The sequence below is a fragment of the Vanellus vanellus genome (genome assembly GCF_965231255.1).
Source record: "Vanellus vanellus genome assembly, chromosome: 3".
NCBI classification, from domain to species: domain Eukaryota; kingdom Metazoa; phylum Chordata; class Aves; order Charadriiformes; family Charadriidae; genus Vanellus; species Vanellus vanellus.
The window spans coordinates 110884347-110902030 of NC_138907.1; the positions used below are offsets into that span (position 1 = coordinate 110884347).

Consider the following 17684-nt stretch of genomic DNA (forward strand, 5'->3'; position numbering starts at 1 on the left):
GCGCACAGCTCAGGACGGTATGCATCCAGCCCAGCTTCCTCGCACCCTTGCAATCCTGCATCGCTGTGATTCTCTCATAGATGAGCAGATTTTGAAACGGAAATGCCTCTGCGCTTTGCAGTTTCTTCATTTTTTTCCACCGCTGATTTTGCAGGAAATATTTACTGGGCTTCTTGTGCTTTTTGTGGCATGACCTTTCAGGAGGGAAATGCCTGTTCCTGTGAGCCTGTCTTTTGTTTGAATATCTCCTGTTTTTCCTGTCTCATTCTTTATTACAGCGTGGGCTGAGCGCAGCTCTCCCCGATCCCCCTCTGACTCAGCTCTCCCCTCTGCCCGGTGGGTTGCAAACCTGAAGCAGCTCCCAGGTTGTTGTGTTTGTGGTGGAAGACTTTCTTGTTTTCCTTTGCCCTCCCCGAGCAGCTTTCTGCAGCCTCCTGGAATTTTGTTTGATCGGGTTTCTGAGCCATGCGCAGTGTCCCAAGGCTTTGTGGTTGGGGTGGACATCAGGAACCGTTCTGGACAGTGAGTTGGTGTGTACCCGTGGCTGCAGACCATTCTGCTCCCCTTCTCTAGGACAGTACTGCAGCTGCTCTTTTGTTTTCCCCTAAGAAGAACTGCCCAAAGAACTTCTTTGGAAAAGAAGATGAAGGTAGCAACCCCTGTCCCTCTGAATATTGTGAAATCATCCTGAAAAACCACCCTGTAGATCCAAGCATCTCTGGAGACTTATGTGAGCAACAGGTTTTGTCCCAACAGATTCAGACTGACAGGGAAACCTTTGTGAAACGCCAAGGAATTTTTTCCCAAGATCAAACACTTTGAGAAATTGAATCTATTTTTGGTGATCGCTGGCAATAGTACACATAGGTGCTTCCTTTGAATTGCAGCTGCAGATGAATAAGTTTTAATTTCCTATGCAGAGCCCACGTTCAGATCATTTCCTAGCTGTCTGCTCAGTGAAACTCCCACGCTGAAAAAGGAGAGGCTTTTTACGGTACCTTGAGAGCAGTTTGTTGCACGGATGAGGCATCCTCCAAGGGAGGCAGCTGCAATTGTAGAGTAGATGAACTCTAAAGCTGAACCCTTTTCTGCGTTACAGGAGTGGTACGGGAATGCTGCTGGGAGCTGAGGAGATGTGCTGCTATGGGGAAGCAGAGTCAGACCCGGTTAAAGGCTTCTGATCCCAAATACTACAGTTAAACCCAACGGCAGTTCAGAAGCTGGGAACTGCTAAATAAAAGCTAACTGTAAGTGCTTTCCCTTCACCAAAATAGCCTATGCTCCATTTACCAAACAAAGCTCATGTGGAAAATGCAAAAGCGGAGCAAAACCCGTGTTATTTGGGCAACACACATATAGAGTAGCCAAAAATAATACACGAACCACATCATTAAGGAATGCCTATATAGCTCTTATGAGAATAGACATACTTGGGTAATCAGCTTCAGTAAAATATTGTTGTAGAGTGAGAAAGCTCAAAAGAAAACACTAGCACAGAGACATTTTTGCCAACACGACACAGAAGCATTGCATCCCATTTTGGAGTGAAAACTAAAAATAGTCATAAGGTGTTTGAGGATTACCTTTTTGGAGGGTCGAGATGGGTATCAGGGGTATCTGAAGGTCTTGTTGCCAGCACTCTGGACTGCAGGAGGGACAGGGAGGTTTCTGGGAGCTGCAGTTGTGGACTGGAGCATTCACCCCGAAAGCTTACAAGCAGGTAACAAGGAGTCCATGCAGCTGGATACAGACCAAACTTCAGAGACAGCCACAGCACAGTATCTTCTGTGTGTCAATACACCAAAATCTGCTTGCATCAGCAGGTGAGACTCATTAGCATGGTGCATCGTTACTCACCCCTTCAACCTTATGCAAGTCTGACCAATACCACTGGAGTCAAGGAAGACTTATTCGGAAATGGTCCTCTACAAGAGTATTCCATCGCCAACAAAAGCCTCAGTCACTCATCCCAGAAACTTACAGCTGTGGGAGGTGGTCTAGATCCTCTGCAGAAGTTGTGTCTTCTGTTGTCTCAAGAAAAGTTGGGCCTGCTGGATTACAGCATCTTTCGCGAAAGAAAACCGAAAGCCCGAGCAAATACAGAGACGGCATGAACCTTTCACCTGTACCGCGGGCTCCGGGGAGGGCGAGAGCAGCAGAAAAAGCAAATAACCCCCACTGTACCTGCCGCATGCTTAAAATGGGGCTTTATCTGGCTGGCTCTTTTCATAAGCAATGAGTTTGAGGACACAGGAACTTTTTTCATCATATTTCCCCTGCTTTGGAGTACATGACATGCACTGTCTCTATGGCTGAATAAAAAGGTCATGACTGACCAGCTGGTAACACAGAATGCATTTTTACACTAATGGCAGGGTATTCTAGCTTTTGTTTCACATTACAATGACTGCATATTTACATAAACCCTACATCTGTTTAGTTAAATTAAGCCAGAGGGTGATGATCTTTGTCTTCACAGAAGAGCTGATTCAATTTTATTGAACATAGCTTTCCATTTAAAAGATCAAAGTCAGTGCAGCCCCCTGCAGCAACAGTGCAGTCTTATGTGTTTCTTCTAATATTCAGATTAAGAAAAATAGGGGAACCGGGACTGAAAAAGCTAATGAATTTTAACAGAGAACTAGCAACTAATCATTCCTATAAAAAAAAAAAAAAAGAAAAGACAGAGAGAGAAAAAAGAAGAAAGGAAAATAAATATAAAAATAAAAATACAACCTTTTGGGAGCCTTTGTTTATCCCAAGCTTGATGAAAGACATTTTTCCGTCCATCAAAGTCCCATGCAGTGTCTTGACCCTCCTGCCTCTGAAACCATCAGGAATTGACAGTGGAGGCAGCATGCACATTTTTAGGCAAATTTCTAGAAGTTAGTAATGCTATGGGGAGATTACACAAAATGTGGAATGGTGAAGAAAACCTGGTGGAGAACTCTCTAGGTGTCATGGTAGTTCCAGGCACTCAGTACAGTGAACTCCTACTTGATAAAACACCAGTTTGTACGTAAAGTCACTTGTTATCTCTACAGAAAATGACGGTAAAAACTATGACTATGAAACTGTATCTGTAAGAGATAAATATTTTGTGTCTTCTGAAAGAGCCTGCATGTCATCTTCTAGCATCTGACTTTGGGGAATTAGCATCTGACTTGCAATTAGTCTTTGTCTTTTTGGGAGGGGAATGGCTGAATACCAGCCTTACATTTCACTGCTGAAGTTTAGTATTTTGCTCACAAGTGGTTTCCTCCCCTCCCAGGCTGACAGCAGCACTCACTACTCCCCGCACCGGATGAGCACCATGGCTGCACCCCATGCTACGGCAGGATGGGGCCAACCACGCTCCAAAATCCACTCTGCCCTGCTCCCATCCTGCGGTTCCCCCCTGCAGGAAACCTGGCAACGTGCACCAAAAGGAGCTGTAGCATGTTCCAGGTGAGCCCTCAATCTGGACACTGAGGAAACCGGACCCAAAGTCTGTTTTGGCTCCAAGGAAACTTTTCCAAGCAATATGTGTTGCTTCTACATTACATCTACGTTATACATCCACGTTAGCACTTCAGCTTGGATCAGGAACACACTTTTGAAGCGTTCCTCCTGACCACCCCTCCTCACCAACGCTTTGCTTCATGTCATGGAACAGTCCTGGTGTCGGCGAACTGGAGTCCATACAGACAAAGCTAAACCAAAAGATACGGTGTCGAAGCGCACTTACTGTGCTACAGAGTGACCAGTCCAGGCAACCAGAGTAAAGCTGGTCTGAAATGAATCTCTGAAATACATGGAGGGCACACTCTGCACCAGCTCCTCGGTGCTACAGATCTGCCCTACTTGTTCCAGGCCACCTGCTAATATAGACACAGTCCAAAGAGGCTGCAGTGCTGCTTTCTAACCCTCTCACTGCTTAAATGGGTGAATAGTGCCATTTTAGGCACCATATGGTATCCCTGCAGGCCTCCAGCTGCCACTCTGCAGATCAACAGCTCAACCAAATGTCTCGTGTCATATCTGGCAGCCCCACGCAGACATCTCAGATACCTTAGGGAGACTAACTGGCTGTGGATGCCTATGTTTAGGCAACTGAATACCTTTTTATTTAAGTATCTATTCCCCTCTAGACAAAAAAAATGGAAGCAAAAGAGATTTAGAATGAGAAAAAAGGTGTTTGAAATACTACAGTGAGTTCTATTAAATAACATAACATATATAACATAACATAACATAACATAACATAACATAACATAACATAGCAAAACATAACATAACAACATAACATAACATACATAACATAACATAACATAACATAACATAGCAAAACATAACATAACATAACATAACATAACATAACATAACATAACATAACATAACATAACATAACATAAATAACATAACACAACATAGCAAAACATAACATAACATAACATAACATACATAACATAACATAACATACATAACATAACATAACATAACATAACATAACATAACATAACATAACATAACATAGCCAAAATATCTTGTAAAATTCTCTCATATAAAACTCTTGGAGATTTTTAAAAAGTAACTAAAAAGTACAAAATTTTTAATTTGGCCAAATGAAAGTATTGCTTTGTACTTCAAGAAACACCCAAACTTTACAAATATTGTTTATTGTTCAGTAAGGACTGGATTCACTGACTCTGACAGAACTATTAAGACACTTCGTATCAAGTTTCTGTGTGTCTGCTTTACTGGTCCAATCCCCCGGATGCTCTGAGGACTGTATATCAGGATCCTTGCCGGATCACATCCTAGAGCTAGATCTGTACTAGTAAATCAGTAAATTATCGAATTACTAAATTTACTGGGGTGGTAATAAAAGAAACATGCTTCACCATGTCCTCCGCCCTGAGGATGACTGACAGAGAGCAGCCTTCATCTGTGCTAGCAAACGCCTGGCCTGCAGAGCGGGCTGGCTGCAAGTGAGCGGGGATGGTCCAGGGGCTGACCACCTTGTGACTGCGGGGCAGAGGCTGGTGGCCACAGGCCAGCGCTGTGTCATGGGCTAACCTCCCAGTCTTACACAACGACCACACTCCAAAGCTGCAGAAAAAAAGAGTTTTATCTACCAAGAGAGCCTAAGTTTCTGGATCTGTGTGGAATCGTTTGGAGCTTCAGGTCTTTTGAGCACCAAAACCAAAATCCTGACCTCTTGTGGCCATCAAACTGCCCAATAAAACAGTTTATAACACATGAAGCAGGTGATGGTTTTGCTGGGCATGTGATGGCTGAGGTTTGTGTTTTCCTGCTGGTCCTCTCCCGGTCCTGCCTGTGTTTCAGCAGCCAGTAACAAACCTCTACTTTTGTTATAAATGTAAATTAAAGTAGACACTGTGGACAAAAATGTGGCAGAAATGCCACCGAACTGGGAACTATGGGAGTAATTATGCACTTTAACATCCTGCATGTAGCACACAACCTCTTGTAGACCTTTAATTCTAACAAAGGCATGAGAAAAGGACACTTTGGTTTGTTCTACCTTGCCTTGTTGTTCTCTTAGTCTACATAAGTAGCTTTGGGTTAAAGAAAAGTGTGGACCATGAATATATACTGCATGTGTGTAATTAGTAGCATCTGATGCCACTCACATATATATATTACCAGCACTCTTTTAAATACGAACCTACACTTTTAAGAACATGGCATCAAAAAAAACAGGCAGTCTGGCTTCATGTGTAAGTTTGCATAAGCAGAAAAGCTATTTGTGGCATTCCTCAGCCCAAGTGATCTCTTACCTGGCCAAGCTAAGGCTACAAAACATTCAGGGCAGGCACACTGTATCCTAATCACCCATGTGCAGTGATGTCCTCTAGGTGTGAACTTCCTTTATCCAGGACTGAATACCTGAATGCTTCATAATTTCTAAAATAAGTGGAGTACCCACAACTATGTATTTCTAGTCTGCATGTATGGCAAATCCCAAGGCTATGGTTATACAAATGATACACCAAATACTACAGTGGATATTACTAGTATGTATAAATGTATTTATTAATAGCATATATTCACAAACATTAAATAGTGCCTGAATAAAATATGGTTTTAGAGGTTTTTCTATCACATTGCATATACAGATTGGACACAGGAACTGAAGTACTGAGTACATTTTTACTTATGGGACAGATTCTATAATAATTGCACTCGCTTAACACAGGAAAGTAAGTAAAAATAGTGTTTTAAATCAAATGTACATTTTATTTATGTTCTTTCTGGATCTGCAGTTCCATTTCTGATCCCACAAAGGCTTATCCGTATGTTCAGTGTTACACTTAGGAGAACAATGAAACTGAGGTACAGAAAAAGAAGCCTTTGCAGAGCGTATGCCGACAGCCTTGGTCTTTATTACTTAGAGGCCTAGAGGCTTACTGGTCCTCATTTACGACACATTTTTTGCAGGATGCCCATCACAGCAGCAGCTGCTCATCCTCTATTCCAGTAACCACCACTGGGCCACCGGATTCTCTGTTCCTCAATGTTATGATCATTTTATCATTTTACAGCTGGATGACCTTTCAGCCACTCTTGGGCACCTAATGCTCCTGCTGCAGCCCAGTGAATTCTGGCACACGATGGATGCGGGAACAGGTTCTCCTGGTGATGAAGATGCAACACGACAGTGTCTTGAAATGTCATAGTGTCAGAGAGCACTCTGAGGTACTCCGCACATGGCCGTAATATGTTTGTGGCTTTACTAAGAATGCTGAATAACATGAGTAGTATTTTGCCTTATACAGAACAGTACAGTAGGCAATGGTGAAACAGGTAACCCACACAGATTACTGTCAACAGAATAAAGAGAAGATTCTTCTGTGGGAAGAAACGCATCACAGTGCTTTTTCAAGTACCAAAACCAGAGGGGCAATAAAAAGTATCTTTTAAGTGGACTAAAAAGTATCTTTTAAGTGCTATTACACAGAAATTGCTTTCACAAGGCACAGTGTTTCTTAATGAGTTGCAGCACTGTCTTGAGAACCTCTTCCTTGGAGGGGCTGGCATCGACCTCTTGGCACGCAGGATTTGCCATCCTTCTGTATGACTCCTCAACTCTGTTTAAAAACAAAACAAGAGAAATGAAACTACAAATGGCAGGGATATGAAACGGCATTAGTCATCAGCCTGGGAAGAAAATGTTTGCACTGCAGAATGAAATCTACTGCAAAAGCAACAAACCATTAGTAACTGTTACAATGCCAACCTCAAAGCGCATAGTTTCCTTGACACTGATTGCCAGAGCTCTATCCATCCTCACCCGGCATGGCATTCAAGTATTTCTTTCTTTACAGCTTAGCACTAGACACAGTCTGGCGTACAGCCGACAGCCTGCTTCTAGCACCCCAGTTAATTCATGGAGAGCCCCCTGGTGTCTCTGAACTATATGGCATGGATTTGTGTAGGTGTGCTCACTGACTGATCTCAGCTTTGAGTCACTGGAGAACCGGATTACGGAGCTGACACATCGTTTAACCCTTTCCTCTGATCAATTTTGCTAACTGGATAAATACCGGGATGAAATCCAGGATGAAAACCTCCTCGCTTGTAATATAAGCCTCTTCATAATGCAGAACTCACACACATTTAGTCCATGAGGATGTGAATGAGAATGGGAATATAATTTTCTACGTTCCACAAGAACTAATAATGCCCAACATTCAGGCCACAAGTTGCAAGATGAATCAAGCAGGATTCGGAATGTTCTCACATCCAGGCTGACACAATTAACACATAGAAATAACCCAAGGCTTTCTGACAGGTATAAGAAGTAACAGAATTAAAACACAAAAGATTCTTAAATGGCAGCATGTTCCCTTAGCTCACCCATCCCTCTGCAGGTCCCACTACATGAACCGTGTGTCCGCACACAGCTCCTGTCAGAATGACGCAATGCATATTTTTAAGGTATGCCATCACCGCAAATGTTAAAACCCTAGAGGTAGATTTTGGCTTTGTGATTTGTAGATACAGAGACCAACAGTCAAGTGTCTATATTCAGGTATCTACACGAGCACCAGGTATTTAAGTTTCCACTGTAGACAATGATGATCTAATCCATACATTTGCTGGAGCCTAGACAGCAATTCAGTGCACCCTGAAGTAGAATACCTACAGTGCAATTCAGTTGCCTAAGCAAATGTATCTAGTACTGCTTGAGATGCCTTGGACCGTTTCATTTAGCTTCCAGTTGCTGGTCCAGAAAGGGCCCGCAGATTCTGCATCACATCTGCCAGCCTCATGCGGATGGCTCGGATCATATCAAACAGCTCTAGATACTTACGCTTAGATCACTGGGCTCCAAGTGGGTGGTGAACTGAATCACTTTGAAGGCTCCGTTGAATGGACCTGAGACACTTAGCACAACGAAAGACATCTACAAGGGGAGATCTAAATTTTGGGTTTTTTTAATCTGGAGCTCAATTCCAGACTTTTCTGGGGAAGCTATGCGTTTCAACTTCTTGCTTCCCAGTTCTGGAACTTTTAGGTCCCTCTCCTTCATGACCTCAATAAGAAAGGTGCTAGAATAAAAGCAGCAAGTAACAAAATACAAGTATTATAACTCAAAGCTCCTTTGCAGTAGAATTAAGTTCTTCACTTGTAGCTTTCAAACACTTTCAATCAGAAATGACAGAATTCATTCGCCTTGTCAGCTATGAATCCTTGGGACATTTTGCTACTGATCCCACAGGAGCCAAGATTGACTCCATCCTCTTAGTCCTCATTAAAGTGTACCTTCGGCGAAACAAGCAGTTAGCTTCCAGCTCAGCTTCCTCCTTTGTTTTCTCCAGCCCCCGAAGCTGAAGCCTCCGGACTCGCTCCTCAGGGTCAACAGTCAGGAGAAGAACAAGATCAGGTTTAAGCAGATCTTCAGGCCACTGGTACACCTCATCATGAACCGGTGGAAGGTCCTGGACTTCTCCATTTATGTCAGTGGCAATTGTGTAGGCAGCTGTGCTGTGCCAGTATCTGCCAGGAAAATACAGAACAGAGAGGGAAATTTTAAAGAGGACACTAATTCTTCAGTAATATAGGAGACGGGTGTCAATATAATGACAAGTACAATAATGACTCGGTGGGTGACACTGTGATTTTGAAGGGAACTGTAAAGAACAATTCTGTGCCATCCATTTTTTTCATAACAGATCGATAACATTCAATGCAACATTTAAAAGTACTGTGAATTATTAATTAAAACATATGGCAGAAGCTACACATTGGACAGAGTGTTCCAGATACTCCTGTCAAAAGAAAGTCTTCTCATATAGTGAGAGGTCAAAAGAAGAGTTACAATATATGTCAAAATCCAATACTGAGAGTCCCTTTTTTGTGGTTCCCATCCTACTTCATGCAACAGATCTGGCAGAGGTCATGCGGTCTTCACATGTGAATGAAGACGGCCTTAACTAATGGTTACGCATTTCACTTGCATTTAATGTTCCCACCACTATGAGGCACTGTATTTTACATACTTATGTGGTTTTGAGGCTGGTTAAAAATGGCACTCACGCATACGCAAATAACTTCTGTGTACGTGTGTTGTGGCAGGAGGTTGCAGTAAAACTACTGGAACAAGCCGGGGGTTTCAAAGTGCACGTATTTATTAAGAGTAATACTGAAAACTGCCTACACAATGAAAACAAAAAATGATATAAACAAACCCCCCAAAAGTGGGAAGCATATTACTGGCTTTACACCCTCAAAGAGTAAGTCTACTTAAAACTCAGTTATTCTAGCCCACCCCATATCTCAGACCCTTCTTAGAGATAGCCATTACCAGCAGCCCTCATTCTCCTCAGGTTTGTCGCAGAGCCCGGCTGTGGCTGAGGTTGCGCACTCCACACCCCCAACTACTCCTAACTGAAGATATAACACCTTTCATGTGTGCTAAAGGCAGTTATAGGTATTACGCTGATGGAAGTCCCCCACCCTACTGTTTTCATAAGTAATACTCATCAGAAGATTTAATATTTATCTGACTACCTGCAAAGTAGCACTTCCAAAAAAAAAAAAAAAAAGGAAAATATAAGAAACCCAGAGACCATCATTGATGACCTCTGCTTGTAGCACTGAACAACTGTATGACGGCACTGATATAAAAGGTCTTCTTAAATATACAAACCTGTCTATGATCACAGGTGCCTGAGTGGACGCTTTTGCTATTTCTGAAGCAAGAATGTAGTTGCCCGCAGCATAAAATGCTCTTCTAATGGGCGCCGGCTCATCATCAAATATTGTCCTCCACTGGCTGATGCAAGCTGGTGGAGACCTTAGCAGAACGCCATTCAGGGTGTCCTTCACAGACTGGGTTACGGTAGTTTTGCCTGCATTTCATTTACAGAAGGAAATATTTGTTATATTGCATAGCAGATACAAATGAGTTTTGAAAACTGAAAAATTCTCCTACCTGTTCGCTTGGAGCACATGTTCTGACCCCTGACTATGTAACCCGAGTATCTTGTGATAAGGTTTTCGGTGGAAAATCATTACGAGTCTGGTTCCAGGAATTATTACTCCACTTCCTACTCTCAAGGCCTTTCTCCCCTCCCTCTTGCAGCTTTCTGTCTTCACTCCTTTAAATGCATTAAAGTGCATTAAATGGCAATTTCTCTAAATATTAATTTACAGTACTTTCCTAGGCCACAATTCTTGTGGATGTTGCAATGCTGTTACCCAATACTTTCTTTTTAGAGGGCCTTTTCTGTTCTCTTCAATTGAAAATACGGAAAAAAAAGTTATTCAGAGACAACTAATATTTCTCTCTGAGACAAACTGCTGCCAGTTTCCCAGGCTACCACTACTTTAGTTTACTTATTTGAAAACTCTCCGGTAAAAGTATGTTTCATCATCTGCACCAGAAATTTAACTTCCAGGACTCCACTTTTTGTGTTCTTTCATTTACATAGACAAGGAATTCATCCACTGAATGAAAATTAGCATGGACTGTTTGATCTTTTACAAGTAAGAGAAGACAGACTGGTCTTTATAATTACTAATTCATAGAATCATAGAATGGTTAGAGTTGGAAGGGACCTTGAAGATCATCTAGTTCCAACCCCCCTGCCGTGGGCAGGGGCACCTCCCACTAGACCAGGTTGCTCAAAGCCCCATCCAACCCGGCAAATTATTTGAAATAAGTCACGTTTCCAGGATTTTTTTTTTTTTTAAATTTTTAAGCCTTACACCTGGCTGCAAGCCATAGCAGTTGCTCTTCCCAACAATTCCTCATCCGCGGTCCTTCACCCCACACATCCCTCTTACCTGTGGCATCCAGCCCCTCAAAAACCACGACGGGAAAACCTCCCTTCTTCTGGTACTCGGGACATTTCTCCAGCAGGTCGAGCACTGCTCCAGCCTCCGGGATGCGCCCTGCGCACTGCGAGGAGAGACGGGCACCCTTCACCCCCGTCCGCCCCATCACCCCGCGCAAGCGGCCCCCCCCCGAACCCCGGGTGGGGTCTCACCTACCTCCCGCAGGCGGCGGCGAACGGCGGGGGCGGTGGGCGGCAGAGCGCGGCGGAGGGGCGGGGGGCACGGCGGGACCGGGGGACACCGCCGCAGCATCGCCGCCGGGAACGCCACCGGGGCCGGCGGCAGCGCGGAGAGAGGCGGGAGGCGGCGGCTGGAGGAGACAGCGGGAAACGAAACTATCTCCTCCGGCCGGGAAAAGCACGGGCTGCCCCTCCGAGGGGCGGGTTTTCTGCCTTCCTACCTCCCCGCCCTCCCACACCCCCCCGGTCCCCGCCGCTTTAATGGCACTGGAGTGAACGGGCTCGGTCCCCGCGGGAAACGGCTCTATGCATGGGATGGGCTGGAAAGTGAAAGTGAAAAATATGGTCTCAGCCTCGGGATCCAGTCTGTCTACCCCCCTCCCCCCCCTCCTTCCCCCCCCAGCAAAAAAGGGTCACGTTCCCACAGACTCCCGTGGGTGAATCCTGGTGGTCTCCTCAAAAAATAATAATAATTGAAAAAAAAAAAAAAAAAGCACAAATGCACAGGGATGGAGGTGATTCTGCCCCTCTACTTCTACGCTGGGGAGACCCCATCTGGAGTACTGCGTCCACCTGTGGGGCCCCCAACATAAGAAGGACATGGACCAGTTGGAGCAGGTCCAGAGGAGGGCCATAAAGAAGACCAGAGGACTGGAGCACCTCTCCTATGAGGAGCGGCTGAGAGAATTGGGGTTGTTCAGCCTGGAGAAGAGAAGGCTCCGGGCAGACCTTATAGCAGCCCTCCAGTACCTAAAGGGGGCCTACAGGAAAGGTGGGGAGGGACTCCTTATCAGGAAGTGAAGCAATAGGATGAGGGGTAACAGTTTCAAACTGAAAGAGGATAGATTTAGATTAGATATTAGGAAGAAATTCTTTACTGTGAGGGTAGTGAAACACTGGAACAGGTTACCCAGGGAAGTTGTGGATGCCCCATCCATAGAAGTGTTCAAAGCCAGGCTGGATGGGGCTTTGAGTAACCCGGTCTAGTTGAAAGTGTCCCTGCCCATGGCAAGAGCATTGGAACTAGATGATCTTTAAGGTTCCTTCCAACTCTAACCATTCTATGATTCTATGATACCCAGTTTCGATTATTCTTTCCTTTGTGCATTGCCTTAATCTACACTGAAGCTTATCTGCTACTTTTCTGTGTACTCATTTTTTTCAAGTCCAGTTGACTTGCAGCCAAGTTTCGCTTCAAAAGCACTTGAAAAGCTGGCCGTGTTCCTCACTGACCTGTCTGGCTCCTTGCTTTTCTGTTTTTCTGATGCCACTGTTGCCTTTCCCCTCCCTGCTGACTCAATGGGAAGAGCTTACTTTAGTTTTTCTTTTCCCCTCCCACCGCTTTGATACATGCTTGTTTACAAGCAGTCCTTGTAAACCAAGCTGGTGCTGCTTCTTTCCCCGTTTATAATGTGCTTATGTGATCACTTATAACAGGCGTGCGATGTCTGTCCTGGCTAATTACTTAAAAGTATCTTCTTGCAAGATTTTAGGTATTTCCCATCAGACTATACACGCAGTTCAGTTAAAAATATAGGAAGAGAGAATCTCCTTTGATGTCCAAGACAGGTCTTTGTATTTAAAGTCAGTGTAGAGAGTATGAATCTGTTTTGAAATTAGTTTATGGTAACTATTTTTCAGTTTCTTCACGAGGACCTTTATCATTTTACCTTTTGTATAGTATGAAATGATGTTGAGCAAATGTGCTAATTATGTGAAAAGCACCGTTCTGGAGCCTCTTCACACCTTTGAGGGCCCACTGTACTTGCATGTACTTGCTGTAGGGAAGAGACCCAAACACAACAAGAAGCCCTATGACCATTCAAAAATATTTTCATCAATTCAAAGTGGAAAAAGAGGGAAAAAAAAAAAACCAAACAACTGGAAATGAATCAGCCTGTAACTTTAAAAATATATCTAAGTGCACAGTCCTGTAATGTAGATAAACAGCTGTCTGAGACACAAGGCAGGAATTAGGGAAGTTGAAGGCCCATAAAATGCATAGGTACCTAAAATAAACACAAATAGAATACAGCTGTTTTCATACTGAATAAACGTTAAAGGGCACCAGTAAAGGGCCCTCCAGTAAAGATGAATGTCTGGAAATAAGATCATAAGAACACATAAGTTAGTAGTGTCAGGCCAGAAACCCTCCTCTTCTGCCCATGACAGTGGCCAGTGCCAGATACTTGGAGAAGAGTATGGAAAGAACACAGAAAGATCCTTCTTCCAACATCTTGTCCCAGGTTCTAGAAGCCATCTGTTCAAATACTTCCTGAGCTGGAGATCACATACACACCATTAAGGGCCCATGGTGGACTTCTTTCAAATGTGCCTAATCTGTGTATATATATTCTGTGTTTCATAATTTGATTGCCTGTGGGTTTTAACTTTCTATTTAGCAATTTCAGTGGCACACCTTGCATTCGTGCATTCCGAGGAGGGATGAGTACAAGTACAACGTCCTTGACAGAGTCCCATTTATGGTGCTGCAGGTGCAGTGGGGGAGAAGTCATTTCCAGTTGGGAGTGGAGCATGAAGTAATACATTTGTCAAACACTAAAAACTACATCTGACATTGTGTGACTTGCCTGGTTGTTCTTGGACTATTTCTGGTCCTCACAGGTGATGTGATAACGGCTCCTCCTTTAACCTTGTTTATTTTATTAGTTCGTGTCAGTAATTTGCTTTCCCTAGAAAGATACTGTTTGACTGGAACCACCAACTAGCCACACTGGAGAAATCAATCTCTTTATTTAAATAAACAAAGTACATCATTTGGATAAATAATACATCATTGTTTTAAAGTTTTGCTTTTCCTAGCAACTAGGGAGCACAACAGCATTATCCATGTTTATACAGTTTGATTCTTCCGTGTTAGTTAATGTACCTATGTAAGATCCAGTGCGCCATTAATACTCTTATTCAATCATTTTTGAGAAATTATATTTGTCTTCGAAAGGTTTTTTGGTGTAGATTTGCAGAACTGAAATATTTTAGTACTGGAACTCCATCGTGCCACTGTAAGATTAATTCTATGGGAAAGAAAGGGAAGGAATCAGACTTCCTACTGCTTTTAAAGAACATTATGTTTTTCTGAGCCTCTTCTAGGTGGCTCCAGAACAGAAAATTTCATTACAGTTCTTGCTCGCAACATTTCTTGTAGATTCAAAGCTAGCATATAAAAATGAAAATTTGTGTTTTCTTGTAGGCCTCACCCTAGAGCACGTGAGTTAGAACAGTTTGGGAGTTAAAATATGAATGTCTGTCTTGTTGCTGCTAGGACTTGTACATCTGTAGGGGGCACATCCCAATCTGAGTTTACTTTGTGGGGCTTTACAGTAATGCACAGAGTATCATCTGAAAACATATTTAGTTGGAGCAAAAAGTAGAGCTTTTATAATTGTCATTTTCTAAGAAAGCACAGATAAAATTACAGAGAACAGAAAGTCCTGAGTAAGCTCGAGTGTTAGGTTCTCTAGATGTTTTGCTCCTTGAATCAGAGACCTTCCCTTTCACAGAAAAATGGTTCAAAAATTGTAAAGTTTTAGTTTACTGAGTCACTGAGCAACACTCTTCTGACATGCTCTTGGAGTGTTTGTGTAGCAGATGTTAAGCCTTGTGTTGAGAGAAATTGCTAATAATCAAGGATTTTTTACTGATTTTGGAAAAGAAGTATTTTGAACTTAATTTTCCTATCCAGCTGAAGCACCAGGCGACGAGCTCAGGGCTGAGGCTGCAATAGGTCTAGGTCGCTCTGCCAGCCTCGGGGGACCTTCTGCGATGCCCAGACTTTCAGAAGGTCGGGGAAGTTTCTGAGACAAGGTGAGCTACATGATAATTTGTCACCTGCAGTAAGATCTCTATACAAAGCTATATGCAGAGATTGTGAGCTTGGTGGAATACACTCATGTATATATGTGTACTAAGCACATATGTAACAATATTTCTTGAGCTGCACAATTTGAAGTCTTGCGATTGTCTTTAAGATCTTGTGCTTATCACAAGTATTCTTAGTGAAAGTTTTGCAGCTCAAAGGAGGGAGAGAGGCTGTACTCCCTATATCTGCATTGGCTTACCTTGACACGAACAAAAGCAGGAATGAGGTGAGAAAGGAATTCCAATTGGGGCCAGAGAAGATATGAAATGGGATAGAGTTCCTAACATGAAACAGAAGGGGAGAAAGAGAGCACATCAGACTTCTCCAAATTAATTGAAATACTGAAACAACCAAGGAGCAACTTCAATGTCAGGTGTCAGTCTAAACTTGCATTGTCTTTTCTTCCTCCTTTTGCAATAAAACCTTTATTTTATTAGAAAATCCTGCTTTCATCCTTAAGCTTGTGTCTTACATAAACCTCAAGGAACTGGAAGGGCACATGGATAGTTCCTCCCATGGTAACTCGCTGAAATAATCTCTGCTGACAAACTCTGAGACAATTTTGGAAAGCCTCAGGAACTGAGATGTTTCCCATCATGCTGAAGCAACAGATTTGTGAGGTGGCATTACTGGGGCTAGACACAGCAAGAATTCTCCCATCCTGTCCTACTGGCATGAATCCGTTCCAGCAAGAAACAGCTGACAGAGATAACAATAAATACTGGCTGAAGGGGAAAACCTGAGACCCCGTTATTCACCGATCCGGCCGTTACTGAGACAGTAGATCATTTCCAGGAAAGAGAAGGAAAAGTGATGGGAATTTAAGGATAGCAAATGACAGTGCTAATTAACATAAAAGAAACATTTTTTTTTATTCACAAGCACGTTTTGTTTCCCATTAAAATTTGCAAACAGAATTAAGCTAGTTCTCTTACCCCTTTTTCAAGAGGAAAAAAAAAAAAAAAAAGTCAACATAAGAGCAAGACTGTCCTGCTACATTAGCAGTTCTGGCAGATCAATGGAAGTGAGCAAAGCTCCAATTTAAGGCCACCATAGCCAACAGGCAGTTGGTAGGTGTTGAGTGTGGCTCTGTACTTTGGCAGCAGTGGTGACACTAAACTGCCCATGCAAGAATGAGGACAGACTGACTGAAGGCATTATGGCACTGAAAAGCTGTGGAGAACTTCTTGGTGTTTCTAGACATACTAGAGGACTGCAGATAGCAACTGGTGCTATGGTGGAGATGCTCCTCTCCAGCAATAGCTGTTGTTTCACTGAGGAATTGAGGAATTCGGGAATTGGCAGCTTGGTCCCGGTCTCTGCTGGTGTTACCATGAGAGGGCAGCCATCTGCCCCACCAATGTGTGACCTCAGGCAACTGCCAACGTTTCCTACTGTTAAGGCTAACAACTTGGTGGAGTGGCTTTGCTTGAGGTGCTTTAGGCAGTATTGGAGACCAAGAACTTAAGAACCTTCAAGCATTTCCTTGTCACGAATCTGAAGTCATCAGGCCCCCTAACCTGGAGTGCTCTGCAATGCAAACCCACTTAAACTTCCAGGAGCTCACGGCTGTCTCTGAGAAGGATGCGGCACAGTCACATAAGCTCAGCTTTCCCCCTGCTTCGCGAGCTACACCCTTTTGACCAGAAGAACTGAAGCCACTGAACCCACACCCATCAAAAGGGGTCTTCAGGTGCCACCTGTGCTCAAGCCTGGAGGTGCTCAAGCCAGATACCAACCCCGGGCAGCCGGCGGGTTTCGCAACGGCCCTCCAGGGCCGAGAAGCGGGTCGGGGTCGGGAGAAGCAAACCAGCGAGCGAGCGAGCGCCCGCCTCTCGGTGCCAAGTTTCCCTTCTGCGAGAAAGGGAAACGAAACCGAGCGCTTCCCCGCGCCGCGCCGCGGCACGGCGGGGCGGGACGGGACGGGACGGGAGGGGACCGGTCCCCCTGCGCTTTTAAACGCGGTGCGCCGGGATCCTCTCTGCAGCTTGCGAGTCGAGCTGAGGCCAGCCGCGTCGAACCGAGCCAAGCTGAGCTGAGTCCAGTCGTACCGAGCCCAGCCGGATCGAGCCGAGCCGAGCCGAACCGTTCCGAGCCGCCCCGCGTTTAACTGAACCGCAGCGCATCCCGCCGGGTCCAAGTGAACCGCAGCGCATCCCGCCGGGTCCAAGTGAACCGCAGCGCATCCCGCCGGGTCCAAGTGAACCGCAGCGCGTCCCGCCGGGACCAAGTGAACCTCAGCGCATCCCTCCGGGTCTCGCCGGGTGTCGCCGAGC

At 44.2% G+C, this 17684-nt stretch overlaps 1 protein-coding gene across 1 annotated transcript; it reads right to left on the reverse strand.

The window, feature by feature from the left end:
• Positions 1-6949: 6949 nt before the first annotated feature.
• CMPK2 (cytidine/uridine monophosphate kinase 2) lies at positions 6950-11527 on the reverse strand. The gene is made up of 4 exons (XM_082481346.1): positions 11299-11527; positions 10160-10361; positions 8773-9006; positions 6950-7094 (listed from the first exon to the last, which is right to left on the reverse strand). Exons 1-4 carry the CDS (start codon positions 11453-11455, stop codon positions 6974-6976), a joined length of 714 nt encoding a protein of 237 aa, XP_082337472.1. The 5' UTR covers positions 11456-11527; the 3' UTR covers positions 6950-6973.
• Positions 11528-17684: the final 6157 nt, after the last annotated feature.

What these genes read in the sequence shown, in the direction of transcription:
- CMPK2 (XM_082481346.1), bottom strand. Translation starts at nt 11,455, where the DNA reads ATGGGGCGGACGGGGGTGAAGGGTGCCCGTCTCTCCTCGCAGTGCGCA. An exon ending in TGAGGGGCTGGATGCCACAG is followed by an intron (nt 10,362 to 11,298) that starts GTAAGAGGGATG and finishes AATGAAATGCAG; the next exon opens with GCAAAACTACCGTAACCCAG. An exon ending in AACTGCTTGTTTCGCCGAAG is followed by an intron (nt 7,095 to 8,772) that starts GTACACTTTAAT and finishes GTTTTTAAACAG; the next exon opens with AGTTGAGGAGTCATACAGAA.